We start from the raw sequence: 23,303 nt of genomic DNA, 5'->3' as shown, positions 1-23,303 counted from the left end.
GACCCTGAGGCAGCAGTGGGCATGAAGGTGGGGCAGTAGGGTGTGGGGGGGATTTGAATGTAGGTCTACTTTACACTGGAGTCTGGCCCTCGCCCTCAGATCACTCAGCTGAAAAGCCTCTTATCCCAGAGCCGCTTCCTGGCAGCTTCCACCAGCTGGTCCTGTTCTGCTCTGTGTCTTCCAGGCTCAGAGGCTGGCCCAGCCCAAGGCATTTTACTCTGTCAGATTGTCCTGGGGGCTTCCTCTGTACATTTTACCACTAAATTTTGCTCTGAGGACTTTTAAAGCCCTCTGGGTCTAGAGTCCCTGTTAAAATGCAAATACCCATCAAAGTGGGGTTTCCTGAAGGCCTCTGGGAGATGATAAGGCAGTAATGCCAGAGAAGGGGAGGGGTGGGGACCACAGGCACCCAGGAAAAGACCAGACAGGCTGAGTCCAGGCATCCCATTGGGTTTGAACAAAGACCTTCTACAGATATGGCCAGGACAAGAGTCCTCTGCTCTGTCCCAGAAAAAAAAAAATCAGAGCCCAGGCTGGGGACTATAGCAGGAGACAGACTATGGAGGGTGGTAGGGGAGGTGGTGGTCTTTTGGGACCCCAGACTTCTGCTCATCTTCCAACTTCCAAATGGAGCCAGGACAGCATTGATAGGCTCAAGCCTGGGACTCCTGAGACCAGAGTTCAAGTCCCAGCACCACCATTTACCAGGTGAGTAACTTTAGCAAATTTTATAAGGTCTCTGAGTCTCAGTTTCCTCACTGGTAGGAGCATAAAATCTGATGATGGGTATGATATAAGCAGCTGATGTATAAGATAAAGCAACAAGCTCAGCTCCTGGCCCAGGTGCTGGTTAATAATGATCGCTCTTCTTTCTTATTCCTCTGAACTTCAGTTTGCTAAATAGGGTCTTTATGTACTTCACAGAGGATTGTCAAGAGGTTAAAATTAGATCATCAATGTAAAAAGCCCCATGACCAGTAAGTTCCACACTCTCACATTCAAATGTCCTCACCTCTCCATCCCACTAAACCTCACAGCCATTCAGCTGTGGACTGTTGCTTGGCAACCAATGCCTGCCAACCCTGCCCTCCACTGTCTGGTAAGCCAACGGACAATGACAGCCACTCACCCCAGCTGGGAAAAGCTGTACAGAGTCTGCCACAGTTGCAGCATTTGTCTGCAGGTCACGAGGGCTTCCTCCGGGCCTTTCAGCACCTGCTCCAGCTTCACCTTGGTGAACATCAGGCTGGGTGAGAAAGAGAGGAAGTCAATGAGGGCCTGTTTCATCCAGCTCTCCTAGGGTGAGACCCCAAGGGAGTCTGCCCCAGCAGACTGCCAAAGCATGAAGCAGCCTTCTGCATTTGTCAGTAGCCATCCTGCTCATTCCACATGTCCCCTTAGCATACCCTAACCTGCCGGATCCCCTGAAGCACTGGCAAGTGTGATTACGAGTCTTGCTTCGCTGTCTCCACATCCTCAGCTAAATGGCTTACCATTGAACACGTGGCCATATGTTATGGATCGAATGGATTGAATTGTGTCTCCCCCCCTGCCCCCGCCATATATGTTATATATCCTAAACCTCTATACTTGTGGAAATAAACCCATTTGGGAATAGGACTTTCTTTGTTATGAAATGAGACCACATCAGTGTAGGGTGTGTTCTAAGCCAAATGCTTTTTGAGATATAAAAGAGCAGATTAAGCACAGAGAAAGATACACAAATGGAAGGTACAGAGGGGAAGATACAGGCTCCATGAAGATCACCAAGGAACCAAGGAACAGAAGCTGAAAGGAGACAAGGACCTGCCCCCAGAGTTGGCAGAGAGAGAAAGCCTTCCCCTAGAGCTGGTGCCAAATTTAGACTTCCAGTCTCCTAAACCATGAAAAAAAAATTTGTTTGTTAAAACCACCCATTGGTGGTATTTCTGTTATAGCAAGAGTAAGATACCATGTTTAGACTCATATGCCCCACAGTGCCCAGGATAGGGCTTTGTATAAGAAACAGACCCAGAAAGCAACTTAGAATCAATGAATGAGGCTAAACAAGGAATTGGTAAAAAGGCTGCCTAAAGGAAGAGTTCAACTTTTTATACTGCTGGCAATATAATACGTGCTCAAAGAACATCTCCTAAATTGAACTGCAAACTTTATTTCCTGACACTCACACAAAAGGGCCATCTTTTATTTTACCAAAAGACTTTTCACTGAATTTACTAAAATAGCCAGCTCTGTTTATATATTTAATAGGATTAAACCTATATGAAATTCTGTCATTCACCATATAGGAACACAGCAACTGTGCAAAAAGAGAGAATAATTAGAGAATTTCTTTCAACCTGAAAATGTGAGTCCCATGAGATTAAGAAAGGTGGGGGGATGTGGCTGTTAGCATGGATGGGGAGAGAGGGAAGGGGCTGGGTCCCACCAGAAGGCAGGATCACAGTAGAGGAGGTAGGCATGAGAGTGACAGCCAAAATATTTAACAGACCAATCAGAACACTTGCTTGGGGGCCAGGGGCATCCTGGAGCCCTGCTGTGCCAGTTGTGTGCCTGTGGCCTCCCTTCAGGGATGGGATGGGGTTCTGAAGGAGGGGTCAATGTAGCTGGGGAACTTGTTGTTGGCGGTGGTGCCCTTGAGTTGGACCGGACTCATAGCGACCTCTCCTTGGGTTTCTGAGGCGGTATCACTACAGAAGTAGATTGCCCAACCTTCCTTCCAAGGAGTGGCTGATGGGTTTGAACCGCTAGCCTTCTGGCTAGCCGTCAAGTGCCTTACGCACTACGCTACCAGAGGGGCACTTAGGAAGTTCAAGTCAGTAGCTATTTATCAATACAGGCAGTCCCTGGCTTACAATATGTAAGTTATAAAGAACTATACTTATAGTTTTTTTTTTTTTTTTTGGCTTACATAATGTATAACTAGAGAAGCAGGAAGCTCAAATATTAAAGCTGTAAGTTTATGTGTAGTATTTCCAACCCCCAAAGACAAGATAATCAGATTTATAAAGATACTCATAAGGAAAGGCAGTAATAACAAAAACATTAAAAAAAAAAAAAAAAAAAGAGAGGTATTTGACTTATGTCAGAACCAACTTATGATATCACATCCAGCCATTGAGTTGATTCTGACTCACAGCAACCCCCACTGGGTTTCTGAGGTGATAAATCTTGACGGAAGTAGATTGCCCCATTATCCTTCCATGAAGTGGCTGGTGGGTTTGAACCACCAATCTTCTGGTTAACAGTCAAACGCCTTAAGACACCGTGCCACCAGAGGTCCTTAACTTATGATGGAGTCAATGAAAAAGAACTCCCATCATAAATCAGGGACTAACTGTATTTTTACCACTGGTTCTTCCAGCAATACAGATGCACACCAGCTGCCTGGGTAGACTGTGGAGAACCTGGCTGAGCCACTGAGGCCCGAACAAGGCTGTGACTCCCAGTTCTGAATGGTGAGCAGAGAAGCCCTTTTATTAAGGGCATTGCCACTGAGCAGATCGACATGACTATTAGGCCTGAACCTGACTGCTGCCTGGGTGGCTCTGCCTGGCCCACCTGAGGATGCCACACTGGCCTTCTGTACCTAGGGGAGGGCTGTGGGTGCAGGCCTGATATCACAGGGCCCCCAGGCTGTTTAGAGTGCAGCAGGGAAGCCAGGCTTCCACCTGGACCTGGAGGAATACCCCTCCTCAGAGAACATCTCCCCCTGACCTTGCCCTCAGCTACGGTCCTGGACCTCCTTTCCTCTGTGCTGGGACCTGGGCTTCGGGCCTCTGGTCAGCCTGGCCCAGCAGCCTCAGGAGGGACTGCTCCTTTTCACACTTTGTTCTTAGATGGTGCTTTATTAGTAAAGAAAGAAGAGAATGGGATTTGCCCCAGTCCTCTTTTCACAAGGCAGAGATTTTTTCCTTTCCCACTTTTCCTCAAAAGGGCAACTCTGCTCACAAAGTTTCCCAACCTGACATGGCCTCTTCTCCCCATTTTTGTCCCCAAGCAGCTTTCCTAGACTCAGGATGGCCTGTACCCTTCTTGGAACATGTAAGGAACCACCAGCTGGCCTATAAGGTGCCCTAAAAGCACACTGTGGTCCTGTGTGGACTGCACAGGCCTGGGCAAATGGCAGGTCCAGGGACACTGGGGAGCAGGACCCATGTGTCTCAGCACGTGGAGGGCAGCCTCTGGGAGAACACATCCTGCCATCTTCCTCTTATTTCCAGAGCCTCAGCACACTCAACACTCCAAAAGTAAGAGTGGCCTCTACTTTTGGGAATCTTAAGAAGCAGAAGACACAATTTCTGCCTTCGCAGTAATAACAGTTGTTCTTGTTAACTGCTGCAGAGTCAGTTCTAACTTATAACGACCCTATGCACAACAGAAAGAAACCCTGCATTATCCTCACAATCCTTGTTATGCTTGAGCCCATCACTGCAGCCAGTGTATCAAGCAATTTCATTGAGGGTCTTCCCCTTTTTCACTGACTCTATTCTTTACCAAGCATGATATCCTTCTCCAGGGACTGGTCCCTTCTGACAACATGACCAAAGTATGAGAGACAGAGTCTGGCCATTTTCACTTCTAAGGAACATTCCAGCTATACATCTTCCAAGACAGATTTGTTCCTTCTTCTGGCAGTCTGTGGTATATTCAACATTCTTTATCAACACTATAATTTAAATGCATCAATTCTTCTTCAGTTTTCCTTATTCATTGTCCAGCTTTCACAAGCACATATGAGGTGACTGAAAATATCATGGCTTGAACCAGGTGAAGGTTAGTGCTATAAAAGACAAATTGTTCAGAGAATCAAGTGCTGTATTTTTGGATCAGACTCAGGGCCAGGAAAGAACAGAGAGGGTGTCTTGCTGGGGCTGGTATTTGATGCCAAGAAGGGGGTGGGATTTGGCCGGGTATGTGGCGAGGACAAGCTTGGGGCTGTGGAGCAAGGGATTAGAGACTGAAGCAAGAGGGTGTTGGTAAGGTATGAAAGCCTTCCCTGGGGAACAGCCAGGCTCAAGCCCAACCCCAAATTGCCCTCCCCCCAGGCAGCCAGAGCAGAAGATTCCCCTGGGTAGGGCGATTCTGGGCTGGGCTGGTTTTGAGAACAAGGGGACTGGGCTGAGCTCCCTGGGCAGACCAGCCCTGCAGCATTCCCCTGGTCACAGAGGAATAGACAGGTCTGCATAGCTCTCTGCTGTCTGGCTTCCTCTCAACAAAGCCCCCTCCCCACTCCCGCTCGTGTCCTGAGAAGAGCCCACAGCAGGCCAACCACACCATGTGCTTGGAACGGAAATGTCCGAAAGCTGAGCTGGTGTCACATTGACTTCTACCAATGCAGGCTGTATCCTTGCGCCTGCTAACATTCCATTAGCATGAGTGACCCAGAAGGGAATTTCTCAACCCAAACACATCCTTTCTGGGCCAGAGCAAGTATCCCAAGAGTTACCCTCTCATCTGACCCTTCATTCCCATCCTGGGAGGCTGCAGATTAGTTCCTGAGAGTTTCTTGCTCTTGAGGTTCAGCACTGCTCCAAGGGATCTTCCTACACAAAGACCCCTGCTCTCTCCCCAACCCTACCGTCCATGACATAAGTCCAAATGCCTGTGTGTGGCCTTCAAGGCCCTTTATGCTCTGGCTCCACCTTCAATTCCTGCCCGCCCCATGACCGTGGGTACTAGGCGCGGTATTACAGTATTATGAGATCATGAGGCACTGTCTCATATTGTTGCCTCTGTTGGCAGTAACCTTCTTCCTCCGACTTTTATCTACTCCCGCCCAGATGCCATCTTCTCTCTGACTTTCTCTGTGCCTGTGGGGACTGTACACATACCACCTCCAGTGGTGCCTGACTGCTGCGCTGGAGTGTGATCGTTGGCATGCCTGATCCCTTTCAAAAGAGATGGGAAGGAGCCACTCAGCTGCTCGTTTGACAAAGATGACCTGTCCCTCAACCCAGTTGGAGGACAGAGCTCTCTCCCCATCTGTTTGTCTGGGATGGGTTGGTGTTCCCCACACATACACTTTTTTTTTCCCCCTAATTTTTTAAATTGTGATTTGGGTGAAAATTTACAGAGCAAATTCATTTTCTATACAGCAGTTGGTACACATTTTCTTGCCTGACATTGACTGCAATTCCCCAACATGTAACAGCTCTCTTCCCACTTCCTCCCTGTGGTTACCGTTTCTGTGTCCTTCTTTCCTATGCATTCCTGCCCCCTGAGCTACCTCCCTGGGCAAACACTGCCCTTCTGTTCTTCTCCCCTCCCTCCCCCCAACACACACTCTTGAACAACAGTATGAGAAGGCTGACAGAGCTCTTGGGCACAAGGACTTAAAGCCATGGCCACAGCCTCACGAGACCTCTGCTTCCTCAGTGGGGCCACAGGAGGCTTTGGCAGTGAGGACAGAGGGCTAGCCTCTGGGATCCCCACCTCTGCCCTGCCAGCGCAGAACCTCCCTATCCTATTTTATATATTGAACATGTCTACAATATTGTGTGAAGAAAGGGTTCTGAGGCTTACAAAACCCAGTGTTTTAATCCAGCAAGACAGGTCCTCCTTCAAGAAGCCCTTACCTGACTACCCCTGCTCTTCTCAGGATGAGTTTCAGGATGATATTCATTTAGTCCTTCATTACAAACTATACTTTTTCTTTTTGCCATATTAGCTTGGAGAGCTTAATGAAAATACATTTATATCAAACTATTTTAAAGCCAGACCCTTGAGAAACAGTTTGTGGCTGGTCCTATCTATAGATGGTAGATCTACCATTGATGTCGTCCTGTGTCCCATCGAGTGTTCCCACCTACCCAAGCAAGTCTCTACAGGACACAGCCACACCTTCCTACACTTGAGGGTTTTCCTCACTCTCCCAGTGCTGAGCAAGAGCTGAGCACAGGGCGCCTGTTCAGTACTGTGAGCACTTGTGTTATGAAGCCTATCAGCCACAGAGTCTCACAACTCATGTTAAGTTAGACCAGATTGCTGATACTACCTCTGCCTACTGCTGGGACCTGGCAGGAGGTTGGAGAGGAATCTGTTTAGTTGACCCCTAAGAGCTTCAATGGAGACTGGGTTCACACAGAGAACAAACCACATGCTGCTGGCTGATCCATTTTAAATAGTCCAGATGCTCAGGTTTTCTTCATCTGGGAGTAGAGCCTTCCTGGCCTGCAAGGAACACTGGGTATGACACAAAGGCAGCTCCTGTGGTTGAGGGAACAGTCACTTGCGCAATGCCAAAAACAAGGAAGAATCTAAGACAGGGATGCCCCAAAGCTGGCGGGGGGAGGGAATCTAGCAAACTGCCAAGACTTGGCACTCTGACTACAAGTCATTCTGGGAGAGGAAGGGCCACTACTGTCCTCTAACCTTGCACAACAATGTCACTGGCTCAAGAGTCAGAAACCGAACCCAAGCCTCTGTTCTGTTTTCCCTCAGCTGGGAATGTCATAGATGCCACAACTGTAATGTTGTTGTTAGCTGCTGTTGAGTTGGCCTCAACTCATGGTGAGCCTATGCACAACAGAACAAAATGCTGCCTGGTCCTGTACCATGCCCATGATTGGTTAGGGATCAGACCTCGGTCCATAGTGTTCTCATTGGCTGACTTATGGAAGTAGAAGAGTAGGCCTTTCTTTGTAGTCTGTCTTAACTCTGTATGCTCCACCGAAACTTACTCAACATCACAGCAACAAACAAGCCTCCACTGATGGATGGGTGGTGGCTGAGCATGAGGTGCACCGGCCTGGAATCAAAACCCAGGTCTCTTGCATGGAAGGCAAGAGTTTTTCCATGGAACCACTACTACTCCCTCCATTCCTGTAAAGTAGAAGTAAAATCTCATGCTCTGAGTATTCCAGGGGACTCTCAGGAAGAAAAATGTGTGACCCTAGTAGCAGCTGAGAGAGCTCCACCATTGGACTCTGATGTGAAGTGCCATCCTGAGAGCAAGGCCTACCCAGTAGGCATGTGTGTTCAGGGAAGGGAGTCCTGTTCCTTTTGCCACAGGCCGACTAGACACCATGAAGCAAGTTTCCAGGCCTGGAGCCTCTGCAAGCTCTCAGAAAGCCCCTGAGCCTCATGTGTTAGTAAACTGACAGCAGTCATCCCTCTTACCTCTGGACTGAAAAGAGGCATGTGAGAGGAAAGGGTAAAAGGGGATGGACAACACCACAGCACACAGGTCCTGAGTGAAGCCACCTTGGCCATTACCCCGCTGAAAAGCATTTCTCTGATTTTTAAGCCATGGAAGCCCATGAGGATGGAGGTCTTTTAAGGCCAAGCACCTCTGCCAAGCCATCAGTATCTGAAGGAAGATGTGAAAGGGAGTGTCCTCTCTGGGGAAGGGAAAGGAGCAAGGGCCAGTGTAAACACTCCATGTACTCTGTCCCGCTGCAGGGTTGAGACTGCTGGCTGGGGCTGCAGAAGGCAAGGCCTGGCCCTGGAACTGCCTCCTTCCTGGCACTTTCCTTCTTCTTGTTAGCTGCTCTAGAGTCAGTTCTGACTCATGGCAACCTTATGTATAAAAGAATGAAAGGCTGCCTGGTCCTGTGCCATCTTCATGATCATCGGTATGCTGAGCCCATTGTTGCAGCTATTGTCTCAATCCATCTAATTGACGGTTTCCCTCCTCTTTGCTGACCTGCTACCAAACATGATGTTCTTTTCCAGTGAATGGTCTTTCCTGATAATGTCTGCAAAGTAAGCAAGCCGAAGTCTTGCCATCCTTGTTTCCAAGGAGCACTCATTTTACTTCTTCTAAGAATGATTAGTTCATTCTTGCAGTCCCTGGTATACGACATATTCTTTGCCAATGCCACAGTTCAAACGTGTCAATTCTTCAGTCTTCTAAAACTTCTAAAAACTGTCCAGTTTTTGCATGCATATTAGGTGACTGAAAAGACCATGGCTTGGGTCAGGTAAACCTTAGTTAGCAAAGTGACAATATTTGCCTTTTGAAACTTTAAAGAGGTCTTTTGCAGGTGATTTGCCAATGTGATATGTCATTTGATTTCTTCACTGCTGCTTCCACAGACACTGACTGTTGACCCAAGTAGAGATCATCGACATCTTTTCTTCACCATTTATCATGTTTATCAGTCCAATTGTGAAGATTTTAGTTTTTTTCCATATTGTGCACTCTCCTCAAGCCCACCCAAATGACACAGCACATGTGCCTTGGTCCCAGAAGGAAACATCACTGCAGCCACAAAATCCACTCTGCAGGAGCTCTTGCTAGCCTGGAGAACACAGCCACGAAGCTTGGGCTGTTCTCAGTGGCCATCGCCCTGTGCTTGGGCACCAAAGCTCTGTGTTCCCACAGACACGGTCCTCACCACACATCTCATCCACCTCTTTGTGCTGGTCAAGGGCAGGACCTGCCCATCCCACATCACCTGAATGGATGGGCACAGACAGGCACTCAGCTGACCTGAGGAAAGCCAACCTGCTGCTGAACCAGGAAGCAACTCAGCTCCATGGAGTCTGTCTGTTTGCATCTGTGCCTAGGCCAGCCCTTCTCTGTGAAGTCTCTGTTTCTGCTCCCCATAATGAAATAGGTCACCCCTTGTTGTTGGTCTTCCCAATCATTCTGACTAGGGGCTGACAATGGATATACCCAGGGGAATCCTCAGGTTGGCCCAGCATGGCCACCTTCTCCTTCTCTTTCTGCCTTACTTGGCCTACACACTTGGGGCAGGGGCAGGGGCAGGCTGCTAATTATCTGTCAAAATGATTAAAACTTGAGGCTTTCCAATATGACACTGATATAAGGAGGAAAAATCTTAGGGTAAGCTTCCTTGTAATTGGTGAGCATGAGTCTTTACAAAAACTTTTTTGGAAAGAATTATTTTGTAAGGTAGAGATATTTTTGTGACAACTCAAGTCTAAGCAAGCACTGTCCTGGAGTCTTGTCCATCCCCTTTTCCTGGAGCCCATTCTTGGGGTGGGGAATGCTGGCAGAGCAGAGCTGGCTACAGAGGAAGGACACGGGCTGCCTGAGTGTTAAACTCACCAGGCCCACATTTTCACTCTCATGTTCCTGAGAGCAGCCCTCTATAAAATTACTCAGTCCTTGCAGTAAACATGTGAATACAGTAACTGCTATGTAGCTGAGGGTGCAAACTCTGCCTCGCTGTCCACTGAATGGGAGGACACAGTGTTGAAAACATAGCCATTGCGATCAGACAATGTAGGTGTATGTCTAAACCCTGCTAATCATTAGCAAGTTCTTTGACCTCTGTGAACTCTGCCTACTCATCCGTATGGCAGAGATAGTAACAGCACTACCTGAGAGGGTTGTTGGCTAGATTCAGGGAGACACAGCAGGTAGAGCCAATGTCAGGTACATGGGGACTGTGATATTTGGAGTTCTGTGTCAGCTTGGCTGGACTACAATTCTGAGTGGTTTAAGCAGTTGTGATGTGGGTTATTCCCATGATGCAATCGGATGTATATGTTTCGAGCAGCCAATCTGTTGAAAGGAGTTTCCCTAGGGGTGTGGCCTGCTTCCAATATATTTATGGACATCCTGGGAAAATGAGACACTCTTCTGTGGATCTGGAGTCTGTTGTGCTGCCTACAACCGTCCGTGAGCAACAATCCACCATTTGGCCTGGTGAACTTGGATTCATCATTTGTCAGGCTCAATAGCCGGTATAGTGCTTGTCAACCTTGAGCTGTCAGCCCCTACAGGTGCTAAGTTGGGAAAAGCCTCCTGCTTGACGTTTGATCCAAGAACTTGGGACTTGCCAGCTTCTTTAAGTGTGTGAGCCATTTTCCTAAGATAAATTTTCTTTCTTTCTCTCTCTCTCTCAAAGCTTTACTGGTTTTGCTTCTCTAGAGAACGCAGTCTAACACAGGGACCCCTCAAGCAGGTGAGCTGTCATTATCTTCAGATTATTTTATCATTTCATCTTCCCTCATGCTGGGGCAGGGACCAACATTTCTTATCTTTGTCCCCCCAGTGCCTGACCTAATATCACTCAATATATCTTACTGAAAAACAGAGAGTTGAGGCACCAGGACTCACTGAGGCCTGGGATGTTGCTCTCAAGCCCCAGGATCAGAGAAGTACAAGGAAGTGAAGTCACAGTGTGACCTGTGCTCTGAATCCCCACTCTTCCTGGTGCTATCAGATCCATCAGTGCTGAGCTCCAGGCCATTGTGGGAACTTAGCATGATGAGGGAAGGGGTGGCGCAGGTGTGGTGAGTGCACAAAAGGGGGTATTATCTCCTTTAAGGACAGTAATTAGTAATTCTCGCTGATGGCTGTGCCATGCTGTTTTAATGAAGAGTTCTATTTTTATAGAAAACACATAATTGAGTGAATAAACAGGCTATTCTCTGAGTCTGGCACCACACCTCTGAGAAGTGTAACTCCTCAGCTAGGAGGCCAGAGCCTGCCCATAAAACAGATCTATAGGAAGGGGGACCCACTCTGGGCTGCACCAAGTTGTACTTAGGGGGTGAGAAGCAGGGTCCACGTCTGATGACCAGATTCTCAGCTTCTAGCCATGTGACCTTAAACAAATCATTTTAACATTCCTGAGCCTCAGTTTCCATACCTGTAAAAGGGGAAGTACACAGTCCCTGACTTAAGACAGGGTTGTGTTCTGAAGACTCTGTCATAAGCTGCATCTGACATAAGTAGAATGCCTTATTATTACCATTATTATTATTTTAGTTTTCATTATTATTGCCAAAGACAAGTAAATCTGATCTTTATGTCTGTGTAAGTTGGCATGAGAATGATAACATCAGCCAATTAGGCACTACATACAATACTTTTTGTCGTATATACTACTATCAGTAAGATGTACCAAATAAAAACCAAAACTGGGTGGTTCTGTGTATTACCCTGCAAGTCTGGGACTAACTGTACCTCTGTGCTCTGGGGTTTGTTGTGTGGAAATAATGCACATTGAGCCTAGCAGGGGGTGGTACCTCATAAAGGGTTCACTCCATGTTTTCTGATACTAACAGTATTACTGGAGTCCCTGGGTGGCACAAAGAGTTAACAAAAGGTTGGCAGTTTGAGTTACCCAGAGACACCCTGGAGAAAAGACTGACGATCTACTGCCAAAAAATCAGCCAGTGAAAACTCTATGAACCACTTTCTTCTCTGATACATATGGGGTCACCGTGAGTTGGAATCAACTCAACAACAACTGGTTGGTGCTTGGCTGGCTCCTTATTTTTTACCCAGCCCTGACTGTGTGCAACTGCCTCCTATCCCCTCTGTAACATGGGAATAGTAACAATACTAATGCCTCCTAGGGTTGTTGAGAGGACTAGATGAGTTAATACATGTAAGGTACTTAGAACAGTGCCTGGCACTGGGGGTACTATGTTGTTTATTACTGAAGCTCTTGGGGTTCAAGTGTACCAAGGTTGTTCAGCCAATCAGCTGGCACGGGTTCCAGTTCCTGCTCTGCGATTCATTAGCTAGTTATTCAGCCTTGAGATAACCTCTAACCCTCCCATTAGTTTCTCCATCTTTAAAATAGGACTGTTGTAAAGACCAGAAAAATAAACCAAACAAACCAAGAACAAAAAACAGAAGAATACTCTGAGGGCTGGTGGATGCCAGGACCCACATGTTCCTTATTCCCCAAAACATAAAACAACCCCATGGTCTACCTATTTAAGAGTCTACTCAGGATATGTTGAGTGCCTGGCTGGGAGTTCACTATTATTCAGGTTGTAGGCAGAGTACAGGCTGCATTTCCTGCCCCAAAGGTGCTTCCAAACTCACAGTGAAGATCAAACAGTACCCAGGAAGCAATTAGGGAACAGAAAACAAAAGAAAGAATCAAGTGCTCAATGGAGTGATTCTGCTTTGAAGGCAGTCCCTGAGGATAGGAGGGTTAGGATGCAAAGGGGTGAGGGGGGCACACCCTAGAGGGCTGAACAGGGTTCAAGGCGTGGAGATAGAGCAGAGAGGCTCTATTAGGCCTGCCTAATAACCACCCACAGTACAGGTCAGGGCAGGGAGAGGGGAGGAGTAGGAGCCAGCCTATCCCTTCACCCCAAGACTCAGAGTGGCCCAAAAGCGACCCAGGAATGTCAGGGAAGCACCAGAAATGCAGGTCCCCCTCCTTTTTTTGCAGGCAAAATCTGTGCTTCTGAGAAAGACTCAAGGAGCTCTGGCGGTGCAGTGGTAAGGCATTTGGCTGCTAACCAAAAGGTCAATGGTTCAAACCTACCAGCCTCTCTGAGAAAGATAGATGACGCAGTCTGCCTCCTTAAAGATTTACAGCCTTGGAAACCTATGGGGTTGGTATGTGTCAGAATTGACTTGATGGCAGTGAGTCTGGTGTTTGGTTTTCAGGAAAGATTCGCCAAGGCAATTAACTGATTAAACTCACACACTTGCTCTTTGGGTGTGTTATTTTAAAGCAACTCTAACAAGGTAGCCTCCCTGTAAAAGGAGAAAGCCAAAGCCAGTCCCAGATTCACTACCTTCTGACAGACTAACCCCAACAGGAAGAGGTGGCATGTTGACTCTTTTAGCAGTTCTTCTGAACCCTAAAAACCAATGATCCTCCCTTGGGTCTGAAGGATTACACTGACCCATGTCCCCTAAATCTTCATATATGTGTGTGTGTGTTGTATGTGTGTACTCCCTAATCTTCGTGTGTGTGTGTGTGTGTGTGTACCAAAACCAAACTCACTGCCATTGAATCGATTCCAACTCACAGCGACCCCCTTTGGGTTTCTGAGGTGGTAAATCTTTATGGAAGTAGATTGCCCAGTTTATATAATTTTCTTCATTGTTGTTGAGAATATACATAACAAAAAATACACCAATTCAACAGTTTCTAAATGTACCATTTAGTGACATTGATTACAGTCTTTGAGTTGTGCAACGATTCTGACTCTCCTTATCTTTTCATGCTTGCACTGGTCCTCCATCTCTTAATGAATTCCTTTAATGTGATTCAACTTCGAAACTTTAAATATCAGCAAGCTGTAAGCTTCTGCTTCCTAAAGTTACTCCTCCAACCCACCTGGTTAACAATCCAAGCTGACCTGGGAGCCCCTGAACCCATGAACACCCAGCCAGTGGCTGACCTGAGGCCTGTAAGGTGCTCTTATCTGTGCTGACCAATGGCTGACCTGAGGGCCTCTACCCCCAAGTCCCTCAAAACCGCAGGCCACTTCCATTCACCTCCAGAGGACTTTCCAAATACAAATTCACCATCTTGAAAGACATGCAATGCACACAAACTACACAGAGCCTTTTCATAACTACCAAATATCAGCAACAAAGTTCCACAAAGGTAGTGCCTGGTTTAGTATGAGACAAAGAGCAAAGGTCCGGTCTCTCAACATACAATCTCCACTCAGTGTGCGGATCCCCAGGGACCTGAAGACTACTCCCTTCAGGGTGTGGGTGGGGTGTTAGCCCTGATTGATGGGTACAGGCCTGCCTGACATGACTACCCCACCCAGCCCATTCCGGGGGCCAGAATGGCTTTGTCTTGGGGGCCGGCCACACCTACTATGGAAGATGGTGGGACAAGGGCATCTCCCAGCCCATGTTGTGACCAGGGAAATCCAGGAGTGAGCATCAGAACGCAAAAGGCTAATACCACCTTTTAAGACAAATTTCTTTTGGAAAAACTTTCAAAAGTCTGTCTTCTCTTCTTTCTTTTCTTCCAAAACAATTTAGGTCATCTACCCATCTAAGTGTGAGTGTAAGCAGACTAGTAACCCTGAGACTAACAACTATATCTTCAAATCTATACAGTGTCACACAGAGCAAGATCACAAGAGGTTCTCAGGGAACAATCAAGGAAGGGAAATGCTGAATGTCAAACCAGCTTAGTTGATGAGGAACTGACCTTTGAGAAGGAGATACGATGATGTGGTGATTATGCCTGGCTTAACACTTCCTTCAACCAAACGGCTCGAAGGTTTAATGGATGGCTCTTGTCCTCATCAGGAGCCATCGCAGTCAAACATGTTTAATGCATCCAGCAAAGTGATAAACTATGTTTGTGTTAATACCTTTAGTTCCAACCCCCTTACTGGAGTGTTAGTATTTTAAGCATCCTTTTGATGTACCACAAGTACCTAATAAGAACAATCTGAGTAAACGTACTAGGTTTAAGTCCAAATGTTACCAGAAGCCCCAGGAGGCTCTAGTCTTTTCTGCTCAGTGGAACGCACCACTAGGTAGAAAAATAACACATGCCATCTAAGAAAAAAAAAAAAAAAAAAAAAAAAGGTAAGGCAGGCCAGGTAGATGACAGAGGTGCCTTTGAGGTCTAACTTAAGCCTCAACCTGATTCAGTCTGGCCCCAGCTAATGTCTGGTTATCAGCACAAACGTTTTCTAAAATAGTCTAGGTTTCTGGGGGAGATGTTTCCCATTTGTTTACACACTGCGAGCTGCGGCTTGCAGAGTTGGCCATATTGCTCCTGTGCTGGGGAGTCACTCCCAGGGCTCCGACCTACCTTCCCTCAGGACCTTCCAAGTCCCCTAGGACCTAGGGAAGGGGGCTCTGAGGGTAAGAGCAGGAGGTGTTCCGCAGCATGGCAAGGGGAAGGAGAAACAGTGTGCTCCCCCACCACTTGATGACTGGGGCTTTTAAAAAACTGGCATGGCAGGCTGCCAGGCCTGGGTGGGATCAGTGACTGATAGGCTGCTTACTGGAAAGCTCCCATCATTAGCATGGAACTTTGTTTGGTTACTATAGTGACTTTCACTACAAGAGGCCTGACTAGAGCACAAGGAATCTGTTACCTAAAACCAGCACCCTATGGAGCCCAAAGCTTTAGAGTGATGCTTATCACCAGCCATTCCCTTTGACCCTGTATTCCCACCCCTCCTGGTCCAGCCTCCCTCTTGCGGCCTCTATTCAAAATGATAAAAAATAGCAACAGCATCTCCAAGCTTGACCAACATCTCCAAGTTCATATTCCTGGCTGGTCCAAACCAGGCCAAGGATGGAAATCAGCTGCCTCCTGCAGGCTCCTGAAGGTAGGGCCTCTGGCTGGCTGGCCAGCTAGGAGTAGCCCAACCCACCAGGGACAGCCTAGCAGGAACATGCTTCCAGGGCTTAGTCTGAAGCCCACAGGCTTTCAGGAAGCTGCTATGGGTGTCTGGTTCCCATAGTGTCAGTGCCAGGTTCACACTGTACCCTGAAGGGCCATCTGTCTTTGCCTCATCACTTTTTTTTCTTTTAAAACATCAACAACAACACAAATGCAACGCAACCGCAATCATTGCCGTGGAGTCACCTCCGACTCATAGCGACCCCTCCTTGAGTTTCCGAGGCAGTATCACTATGGAAGTAGATTGCCCAACCTTCCTTCTGAGGAGTGGCTTATGGGTTTGAACCGCCAGCCTTCTGGTTAGCAGTCAAATGTCTTACACACTATACCACCAGAGTTCCCACAAACTCTATTAAAATAATGTCATTCCACAGCACTGAAATCTAGACCCTCTTTGCTTTGCTTCCTAATACCTGAATTCAGGAGCATTTTCAAAAGTTCAGTGCCTGTAAAACTAGGTCTTCTTTCAGGAGTCTTGAGATGGCTTTTGTGGGAGGGTAATCTCTTGTGCAACCCTAGAACTTAGAATCCTTTTTACTAGAATTCTTTTCACAAGCTTCCCCAGCTCTGCTCAGAGTCCAACCTTAGGCTCTTCTGCCTTCCTGCTTCACCCAGAACCCTCTAGGTGGCTATTAGACTCACTGCTTCCTGGGGCCTCACTGTAATGCCTTTTTTTTTTTTTTTTTTAATGATTTATTATTGTTTATATGTTCACCATTATGGTATCATACAGAATAGTTTCACAATCCTAAAACCACCCTGTACTCCACCTATTCCTCCTTCATTCTGTCCCCCAGAACCCATGACAACCACTGATTTTTTTGTTGTCTCCATAGTTTTGCCTTCTCCAGAATATCATATAGTTAGAATAATATAGTCCGTAGCTTTGTTGAACTGGCCACTTTCACTTAACAATATGATTCAAGGTTGGGAGCTCTGGTGGCCTAGTGCCTAAGGCATCTGACTGCTAACCAGAAGGCTGGTGGTTCAAACCCACCAGCCACTCCTTGGAAGGAAGGTTGGGCAATTTACTTCTGTAGATTGATACTGCCTCGAAAACCTGGTTTATTTCTTTGGAGCAACACAAGACAATCTTTGGAAAGTTTGCTTTCTCTCAGATGTACAGAATTCTGATGTTGGGATTGGTTGGTTTTGGCCACTCTGCTAGGTTCAAAAAGGAATCCTCTTAGAGGCAAGGGGAGAGACTCTCTCACTGCAGGCTGAGACCCACTGCTGAGAGGGATGCACTTGCTGAGAGAGAGAGACATGAGAGACATGTACTGCTGAGAGAGAGATGCGAAAGACACACACTGCTGAGAGACAGTTGTGCCACTAGGAGAGACGGCCGGCTGCTGAGTGAGACGGTCGGCTGAGAGAGACTGAGCATGTTCCTGAACTTGAATTGTAGCCTGCTGGTTCCCTAATAAACCTCATAATCTGTGAGTTCTGTGTGGCCACTGTAGCAAATGATCAAACCCAGCAGAGAGGGGGTGGGTGCTGCAGGAGGAAAGGTTGGTGTCAACGTTGGTAAAAGGGCTGGAGGGTGATGGCATGTCTAGCCTCACAGGAGCAGACCTTGGGCTGCTGATGGTGATTCTGTCTTCCTCTTGTGGGGTTAGAGGAGGTCAGAAGATGCCGCCTCCCTGCCCCTTTTGCAACTGGAGATGATGCAAGACAGTAAGAAGCAATAGCAGAGAAATGGTGGGAATAGAACCAGGACACTGGTGCAAGACAGCATAGAGGGCTTCCCGCCCATAGACCAAAGTGGTTATAATGGATGGTTAGACAAAGAGAGCTGATCACCTTTGGGCATGAGACTTACTGGCAGAGTGGGATGCCTCCAGGCATTTGTCAAAGGAGCCAGGCTACCTGACCCACCAAGTGGGAGAGCTGAGCACCTTCGGGCCAAGGCTTACTGGCTGAGTGGGGTATCCCTGAGTACTTATTGGGGAGCTAAAGAACACTGCAGCATTTGCTGAGCAGTGCAAAGGCCAGATTGATGCAAAATGCCTGAGGGGTAGAAGGCCAAGAGGTCAAGGGTCATAGAGAGACCTGCCTGTGGGCACAGCCAAGAAGCTGTCTTGACTGAAGAACTGTATCCTGAGTGGTTCTTGATCCTAAAATGTAACCTGCTATTTTCCTGATAAACCCCGTAACTACCGTGAATATGGTCTGTGAGTTCTATGTGGCCATTGCAACGAATTATCAAACCCTACAGAGAAGTAGAGAGTGCCATAGGACGCACAACTGGTGTGAGAACTGGTAAAAAGGTTAAAGAGAGGAGGAATGTCTGACTTCTGCCCACAGGAATCAGCCTCGGGCTAATGCTGCTGATCACGATTCTCCCCCTGCTTGTGAAGTTAGATGAGGACAGACACCCCCGCCATTCCATTTTTACAGGGGCTTGACTTTCTGCTTTGCTGCAGTGATATTCACTGGACTGTTTGTTTAATGAACTGTCATGGCAACAGCTGAAGCCACACTCGGCTTGTTCCCAAGGCAGGGAGCAGCTGGAGAAGCAGGGTGCCATTTCCATCGAAGAGCAATAACATTCTTCTGAGATCTTTGACCCATAATGGGCTCAATGACATTTTCTTCTAATCCATGGATTTCTGTACCCTGGCGTTTCATTTGCAGGGAACAGTATGGACTCATTTGCAAAGAGCTATGGTCATACCTCACAGTCACTAAATAGAGCTGGGTGGTAAATGGATTCCCCTTGCCCCCAGCACTCTGCATTTTTTTCAATTAGTTTGCTAGCTAGCGCCTGCTGTGATCAAGACAGAGCTCCTCCTAGTCCTGGAGGTTCGGGACCCAAGGTGGCTTAGATAAGAAACCCTGCTGTTCCTTCTCCTCCCCCACTACCTCCACATGAGCAGACCACCCCCCCTCCAATGCTCTGAGCACAACTCTCTATAGTGACACTGAGACAGAAGAAGTACCCTGTGGAAGCCTCAAGGGACAGGACTCAAATGCTCTCCTCTTCCTTCTGCTTTGACCTCAGAAAGGTTTCTCTGCCGCCAGCTTCAGGTCCCAGCCTTGAAAGCCTCTGCTTGGCTGTGAGTGAGTTCTGTCCCCACATCAGAGGCCAACCTTTTAGGAGTCTCCTGCCTGCACGGGTACAGACACTGCAATTCAATGTGCTCCTTGCAAGCCTGGGGAAAACACTGAGAGGAGATGCAGTTCTCCTGCCAACAGACAGTAGCTCAGTCCATGCCAGGGATTCTCCACCTTCTCCGGGTTAGGAGCCCTTGGACAATCTGTCAAAAACCCTCTCCTTGTCAGAGGACAATGCCAGGCTCACTTGGTGAGCCAAGCCTTTCCTAGTGAAGAAGCCAATACCTGAGTGAGGGTGGGATGAAGAGGAGGGAGGGACAGTGCATCTGGGGAAGGGGCAGCAGCAGGAGGGTGTACACCCTGCTGCTGAGGAAATGACAGCTTCCTAGCCCAGCCCAAGGCCCTAGGAAGACGGAAGGCAGGAGGCTCCTTCCTTGGGGAGGGTTGGGAGAGCCAAAGGGCCCAGTCCCACGCACCAGGCAAACTCTATCCTGGGCAGCAAAGGACACAGCTTGGGCTTTAACTGAATATTTTATCAGTGGAGTTAGCAGAACCACCAGTGCAGAGGAGGGGCTCTGCCCTGTAGGAAGGACTCAGCCCCAAAGCTAGGAAGAGACACTGAGCCGTAAGACACCACATGCTGCTGGATCAGTGGGTGGGTGGGTAGGTCCTTCAGCTGCAACTCAGGGTCCAAGGAGGGGCCAAGTGAGCAGGGCACAAATCCCCTTCCTTTGCTCTTCCATCAGAACAGCTCTGCTCCCATCTACTTCATACTCTCAATCTCCACATAAGATTTCATTTGGAAAAAGGACTTGCTGGTAAAACATTTGATGCCGCCCTTACTTAGCCTCTCATCTCTTATGAGTCAGTCGGGATAAATCCCACACACACTCACACCCAAGGGTGGGAGAGGAGTCCCTTCTCCACCCTGAAGATTCTAAGCTTTTCTTCTTAAGAGTTTGTTTCCACTGAAGCTGACAACAGAGTAAACACACACATACATGCACATTTATGTGCACAAACATGCACACACACACACAAATACAATTGCATACATACATGCCGGCAGCAGACAGTGGGTCAGACCCTGCCAGATGAGAGTGAGGACGCAGCTTGGAAAAAAGAAAAGCATTGGCCAAGAAATATTGGAAGAAGAGAGCCTTTGTTTTTTGTTTAGTATATTTTCATTAAAAATAAAAAATAAAGTAACACGTTATCACACAGTAGGTCTTACAGTATTGTACTTACATCTGTGTTTGTTTAATACTCCCTAAGCCACCTGCCTTTTAAAGTGAAGTGATTCAAATCTTAATAATGTCCTAAATGCAGAGTCAAGCCAGGAGTCAAGGCCATCCTCTGAACACAAAGGACAGGCTATGCTGTATGGGCCACACATCACTCCTGCTTACATTTGGCTCAAACAGGGAGAGAGTGGGCAGGGTCTGGAGTCAAGGTGCTCTGGAAAGTTAAGTACTACCAGGAAAGTAGTAAGTACTTACTAGATAACTAGGGTAAGGATCCTGGGGCTGTAGACCAGGCTGTCCTACAGGATGAACGCCCACCCTCAGCCTAACTCATTGGAGCTCCCACTCCCAAGCTCCCCTCATATGAGGCACACTGGGGAGTGTATGGCCAGAAAACACTGCCACTCTCACAGTATCTTTCAGAGGCCTTGGTGAGGAGGAGGCCATCCACATCATCCTCAGCTCTCCAGTAAGTTCACAATCAAAACCAATGGCAGTGCTTATGGAGTACTGACTTTTGGTTTATGGATGGAAAACTCACATTGATTAAAGGTAGGATCGCACAGCTAATTATTGCAATTCCTGTCAATAAGTTGTACACCTGTAAAAAATTGAATTGGAAAAAGCTGTGTGAAGATATATTTACAAAAATGACATACACACACACAGAAAGAGTAGCTGCCGAGGCTACTTATGCACAACTCCTGGGATCTGGTTCTTTGGCTTGGAGGTTTAGGGTCATGGTTTCATGGGACATCCCAGCTAATTGGCCTAGTAAGTGTTCAGTGCTTCTGTTCTACCTCCTAGTTCACAGTGCAGTGTCTGGGGCCCTAAAAACTTGCAACTGGCCAGTCGAGGTACTCTTGGTCTCTATTCACCTAGAGCAACAGAGGAAAAAGGAGAGTCAGGAACAAGAGGAGGATATAGGATGTGTTGCTAAATGTCTCCATGAACAACGGCCTCCTTTGCCATGAGACCAGAACTAGATGGTGCCAATTACCATCATGGAATATGTTAATCAAAGATTCTACAGAAGAATCCTGATCAAAAAGAGGGAAATGCAAAACAGAATTTTAAATTCTCATGGAACCCAGATTTTCTGGAGCTGTGGAGGTTGCATAAATTTATTGGTCTGAGATAATCTTTAAACCTTTAAAAATATCCCCTGAAGCCTTCTTAAAACCAAAAAATAGTTTAGCTTAACTGGTAAAGAATGTCTGCCTTGAGCATTGTGCTCTTAAGATCTATCTGTTGTTGTTAGGTGCCGTCAAGTTGGCTCTAACTCATAGCAACCCTACATACAACCAAACAAAACACTGCCCAGTCATGCGCTGGTCTCACAATCCTTGCTGTACTTGAACCCATCATCACAGCCACTGTGTCGATCCATCTTGTGGAGGGTCTTCTCCTTTTTCGCTGACCCTCCACTTTACCAAGCATGGTATCTTTCTCCAAGGAATGGTCCCTTCTGGCAACATGACCAAAGTAGATGAGACCAAGTCTGGCCATTCTTGCTTGCAAGGAGCATTCAGGTTGCACTTCTTCCAGAACATATTTGTTCATTCTTCTGGTAGTCTATGGTACTTTCTGTAATCTTCACCAACATCACAACTCAAAAGCATCAACTCTTCTTTGGTGTTCCTTATTCACTGTCCAGCTTTCACGTGTTTTGGTTGGTTACCTAGTGCTGCTCTAACAAAAGATACCACAAATGGGTGGCTTGAACAAATAGTTTATTCTCTTACAGTTTTGGAGACTAGAAGTCTGAGTGCAAAGTGCCAGATCTATGGGCTGGGTGAAAGCCCTTCAACCTTGGGCTTCAGCTCTGCCTCCAGCTCCTGGCCCACTGAAGCTAGAGGCATCTCTTCACTCAGGCAGCTGCTGGCTGCTGAGATTGAAAAACCCAATGTTGATAAGTGAAAAGGCACAGTCCTGCTATTATCAAACCACATGGTAGGCCACTGATTCAAGTCCATTAAGAGTCCTAAGATCAGCAGACACCACGGCAAGCTACTGAAAAACAACTCAGCTACAGGCGGGATTCAAGCATACCATAAGCTGGAGACCTTCCTCAAAGTTGCTTCTTACTGGAAGCAGACCACATCCCTAAAGCAGCAACTCATCTGCTCCAGTAGAATCTACCATGGAGTTGATTACCAATCTTACCATGGGGAAAAACTACATCCAACTGCCCAGCCACTCAAAACCAGGCCCAGCCAAGTTGACACATAACATTAGCTACCACAACATGCATATGAAGCAACTGAAAATACCACGGCTTGAGTTAGGGGCGCCTTAGTCTTCAAAGAGACATCTTTGATCTTCAGCACTGTGTTAGGATGGGGTCTCTGTTGTTGTTGTTGTTGTTAAGTGCCGTCGAGTCGTTTCCGACTCATAGCGACCCCATGCACAGCAGAACGAAACACTGCCCTATCCTGCGCCAACCCCACAATCCCTGCTATACTTGAGCTCATCATCGCAGCCACCGTATCAATCCATCTCGTTGAAGGCCTCCCCCTCTTTCGTCGACCCTCCACCCTACCAAGCATGACATCCTTCTCCAGGGAATGGTCCCTCCTTACAACATGACCAAAATAGGTGAGACGAAGTCTGGCCATTCTTGCTTCCAAGGAGCATTCTGGCTGCACTTCCTCCAGGACAGATCTGTTAGTTCTTTTAGCAGTCCATGGTACTTTCAGACAAGTCCTTGGATCAAACGTCAAGCTGGAGGCTTCTGCTGACTCATGCAGCTGCAGGGGCTGATAAGCTCAAGGTTGGCAGGCACTATACCAGCTGTTGACTCCAACAAATGATGAATCCAAGATCTCCAGGCTGAATGGTGGATTGTTCACTCACAGACAGCTGTAGGCAGCACAACAGGATCCTGATCCACAGAAGAGTGTCTCTTTTCCTAGGATGTCCATAAATATATTGG

General features: G+C 47.3%; 1 protein-coding gene across 1 annotated transcript in view; it reads right to left on the bottom strand.

Moving 5' to 3' along the window:
- The window catches only part of TTC7A (tetratricopeptide repeat domain 7A), a 159,963-nt gene that overhangs the window by 27,821 nt on the left and 108,839 nt on the right, over positions 1–23,303 (bottom strand). The window contains exon 16 of the mRNA XM_007944399.1: positions 1,130–1,246. Within this exon, the coding sequence (XP_007942590.1) occupies positions 1,130–1,246 (117 nt within the window). The remainder of the gene's footprint in view (positions 1–1,129; positions 1,247–23,303) is intronic.

This window comes from Orycteropus afer, unplaced genomic scaffold (genome assembly GCF_000298275.1).
Source record: "Orycteropus afer afer isolate SDZICR_OR568_19922 unplaced genomic scaffold, OryAfe1.0 scaffold00124, whole genome shotgun sequence".
NCBI lineage: Eukaryota > Metazoa > Chordata > Mammalia > Tubulidentata > Orycteropodidae > Orycteropus > Orycteropus afer.
Note: the sequence above shows the minus strand (reverse complement) of the source record. Positions and strands in the feature narration are given on the sequence as shown.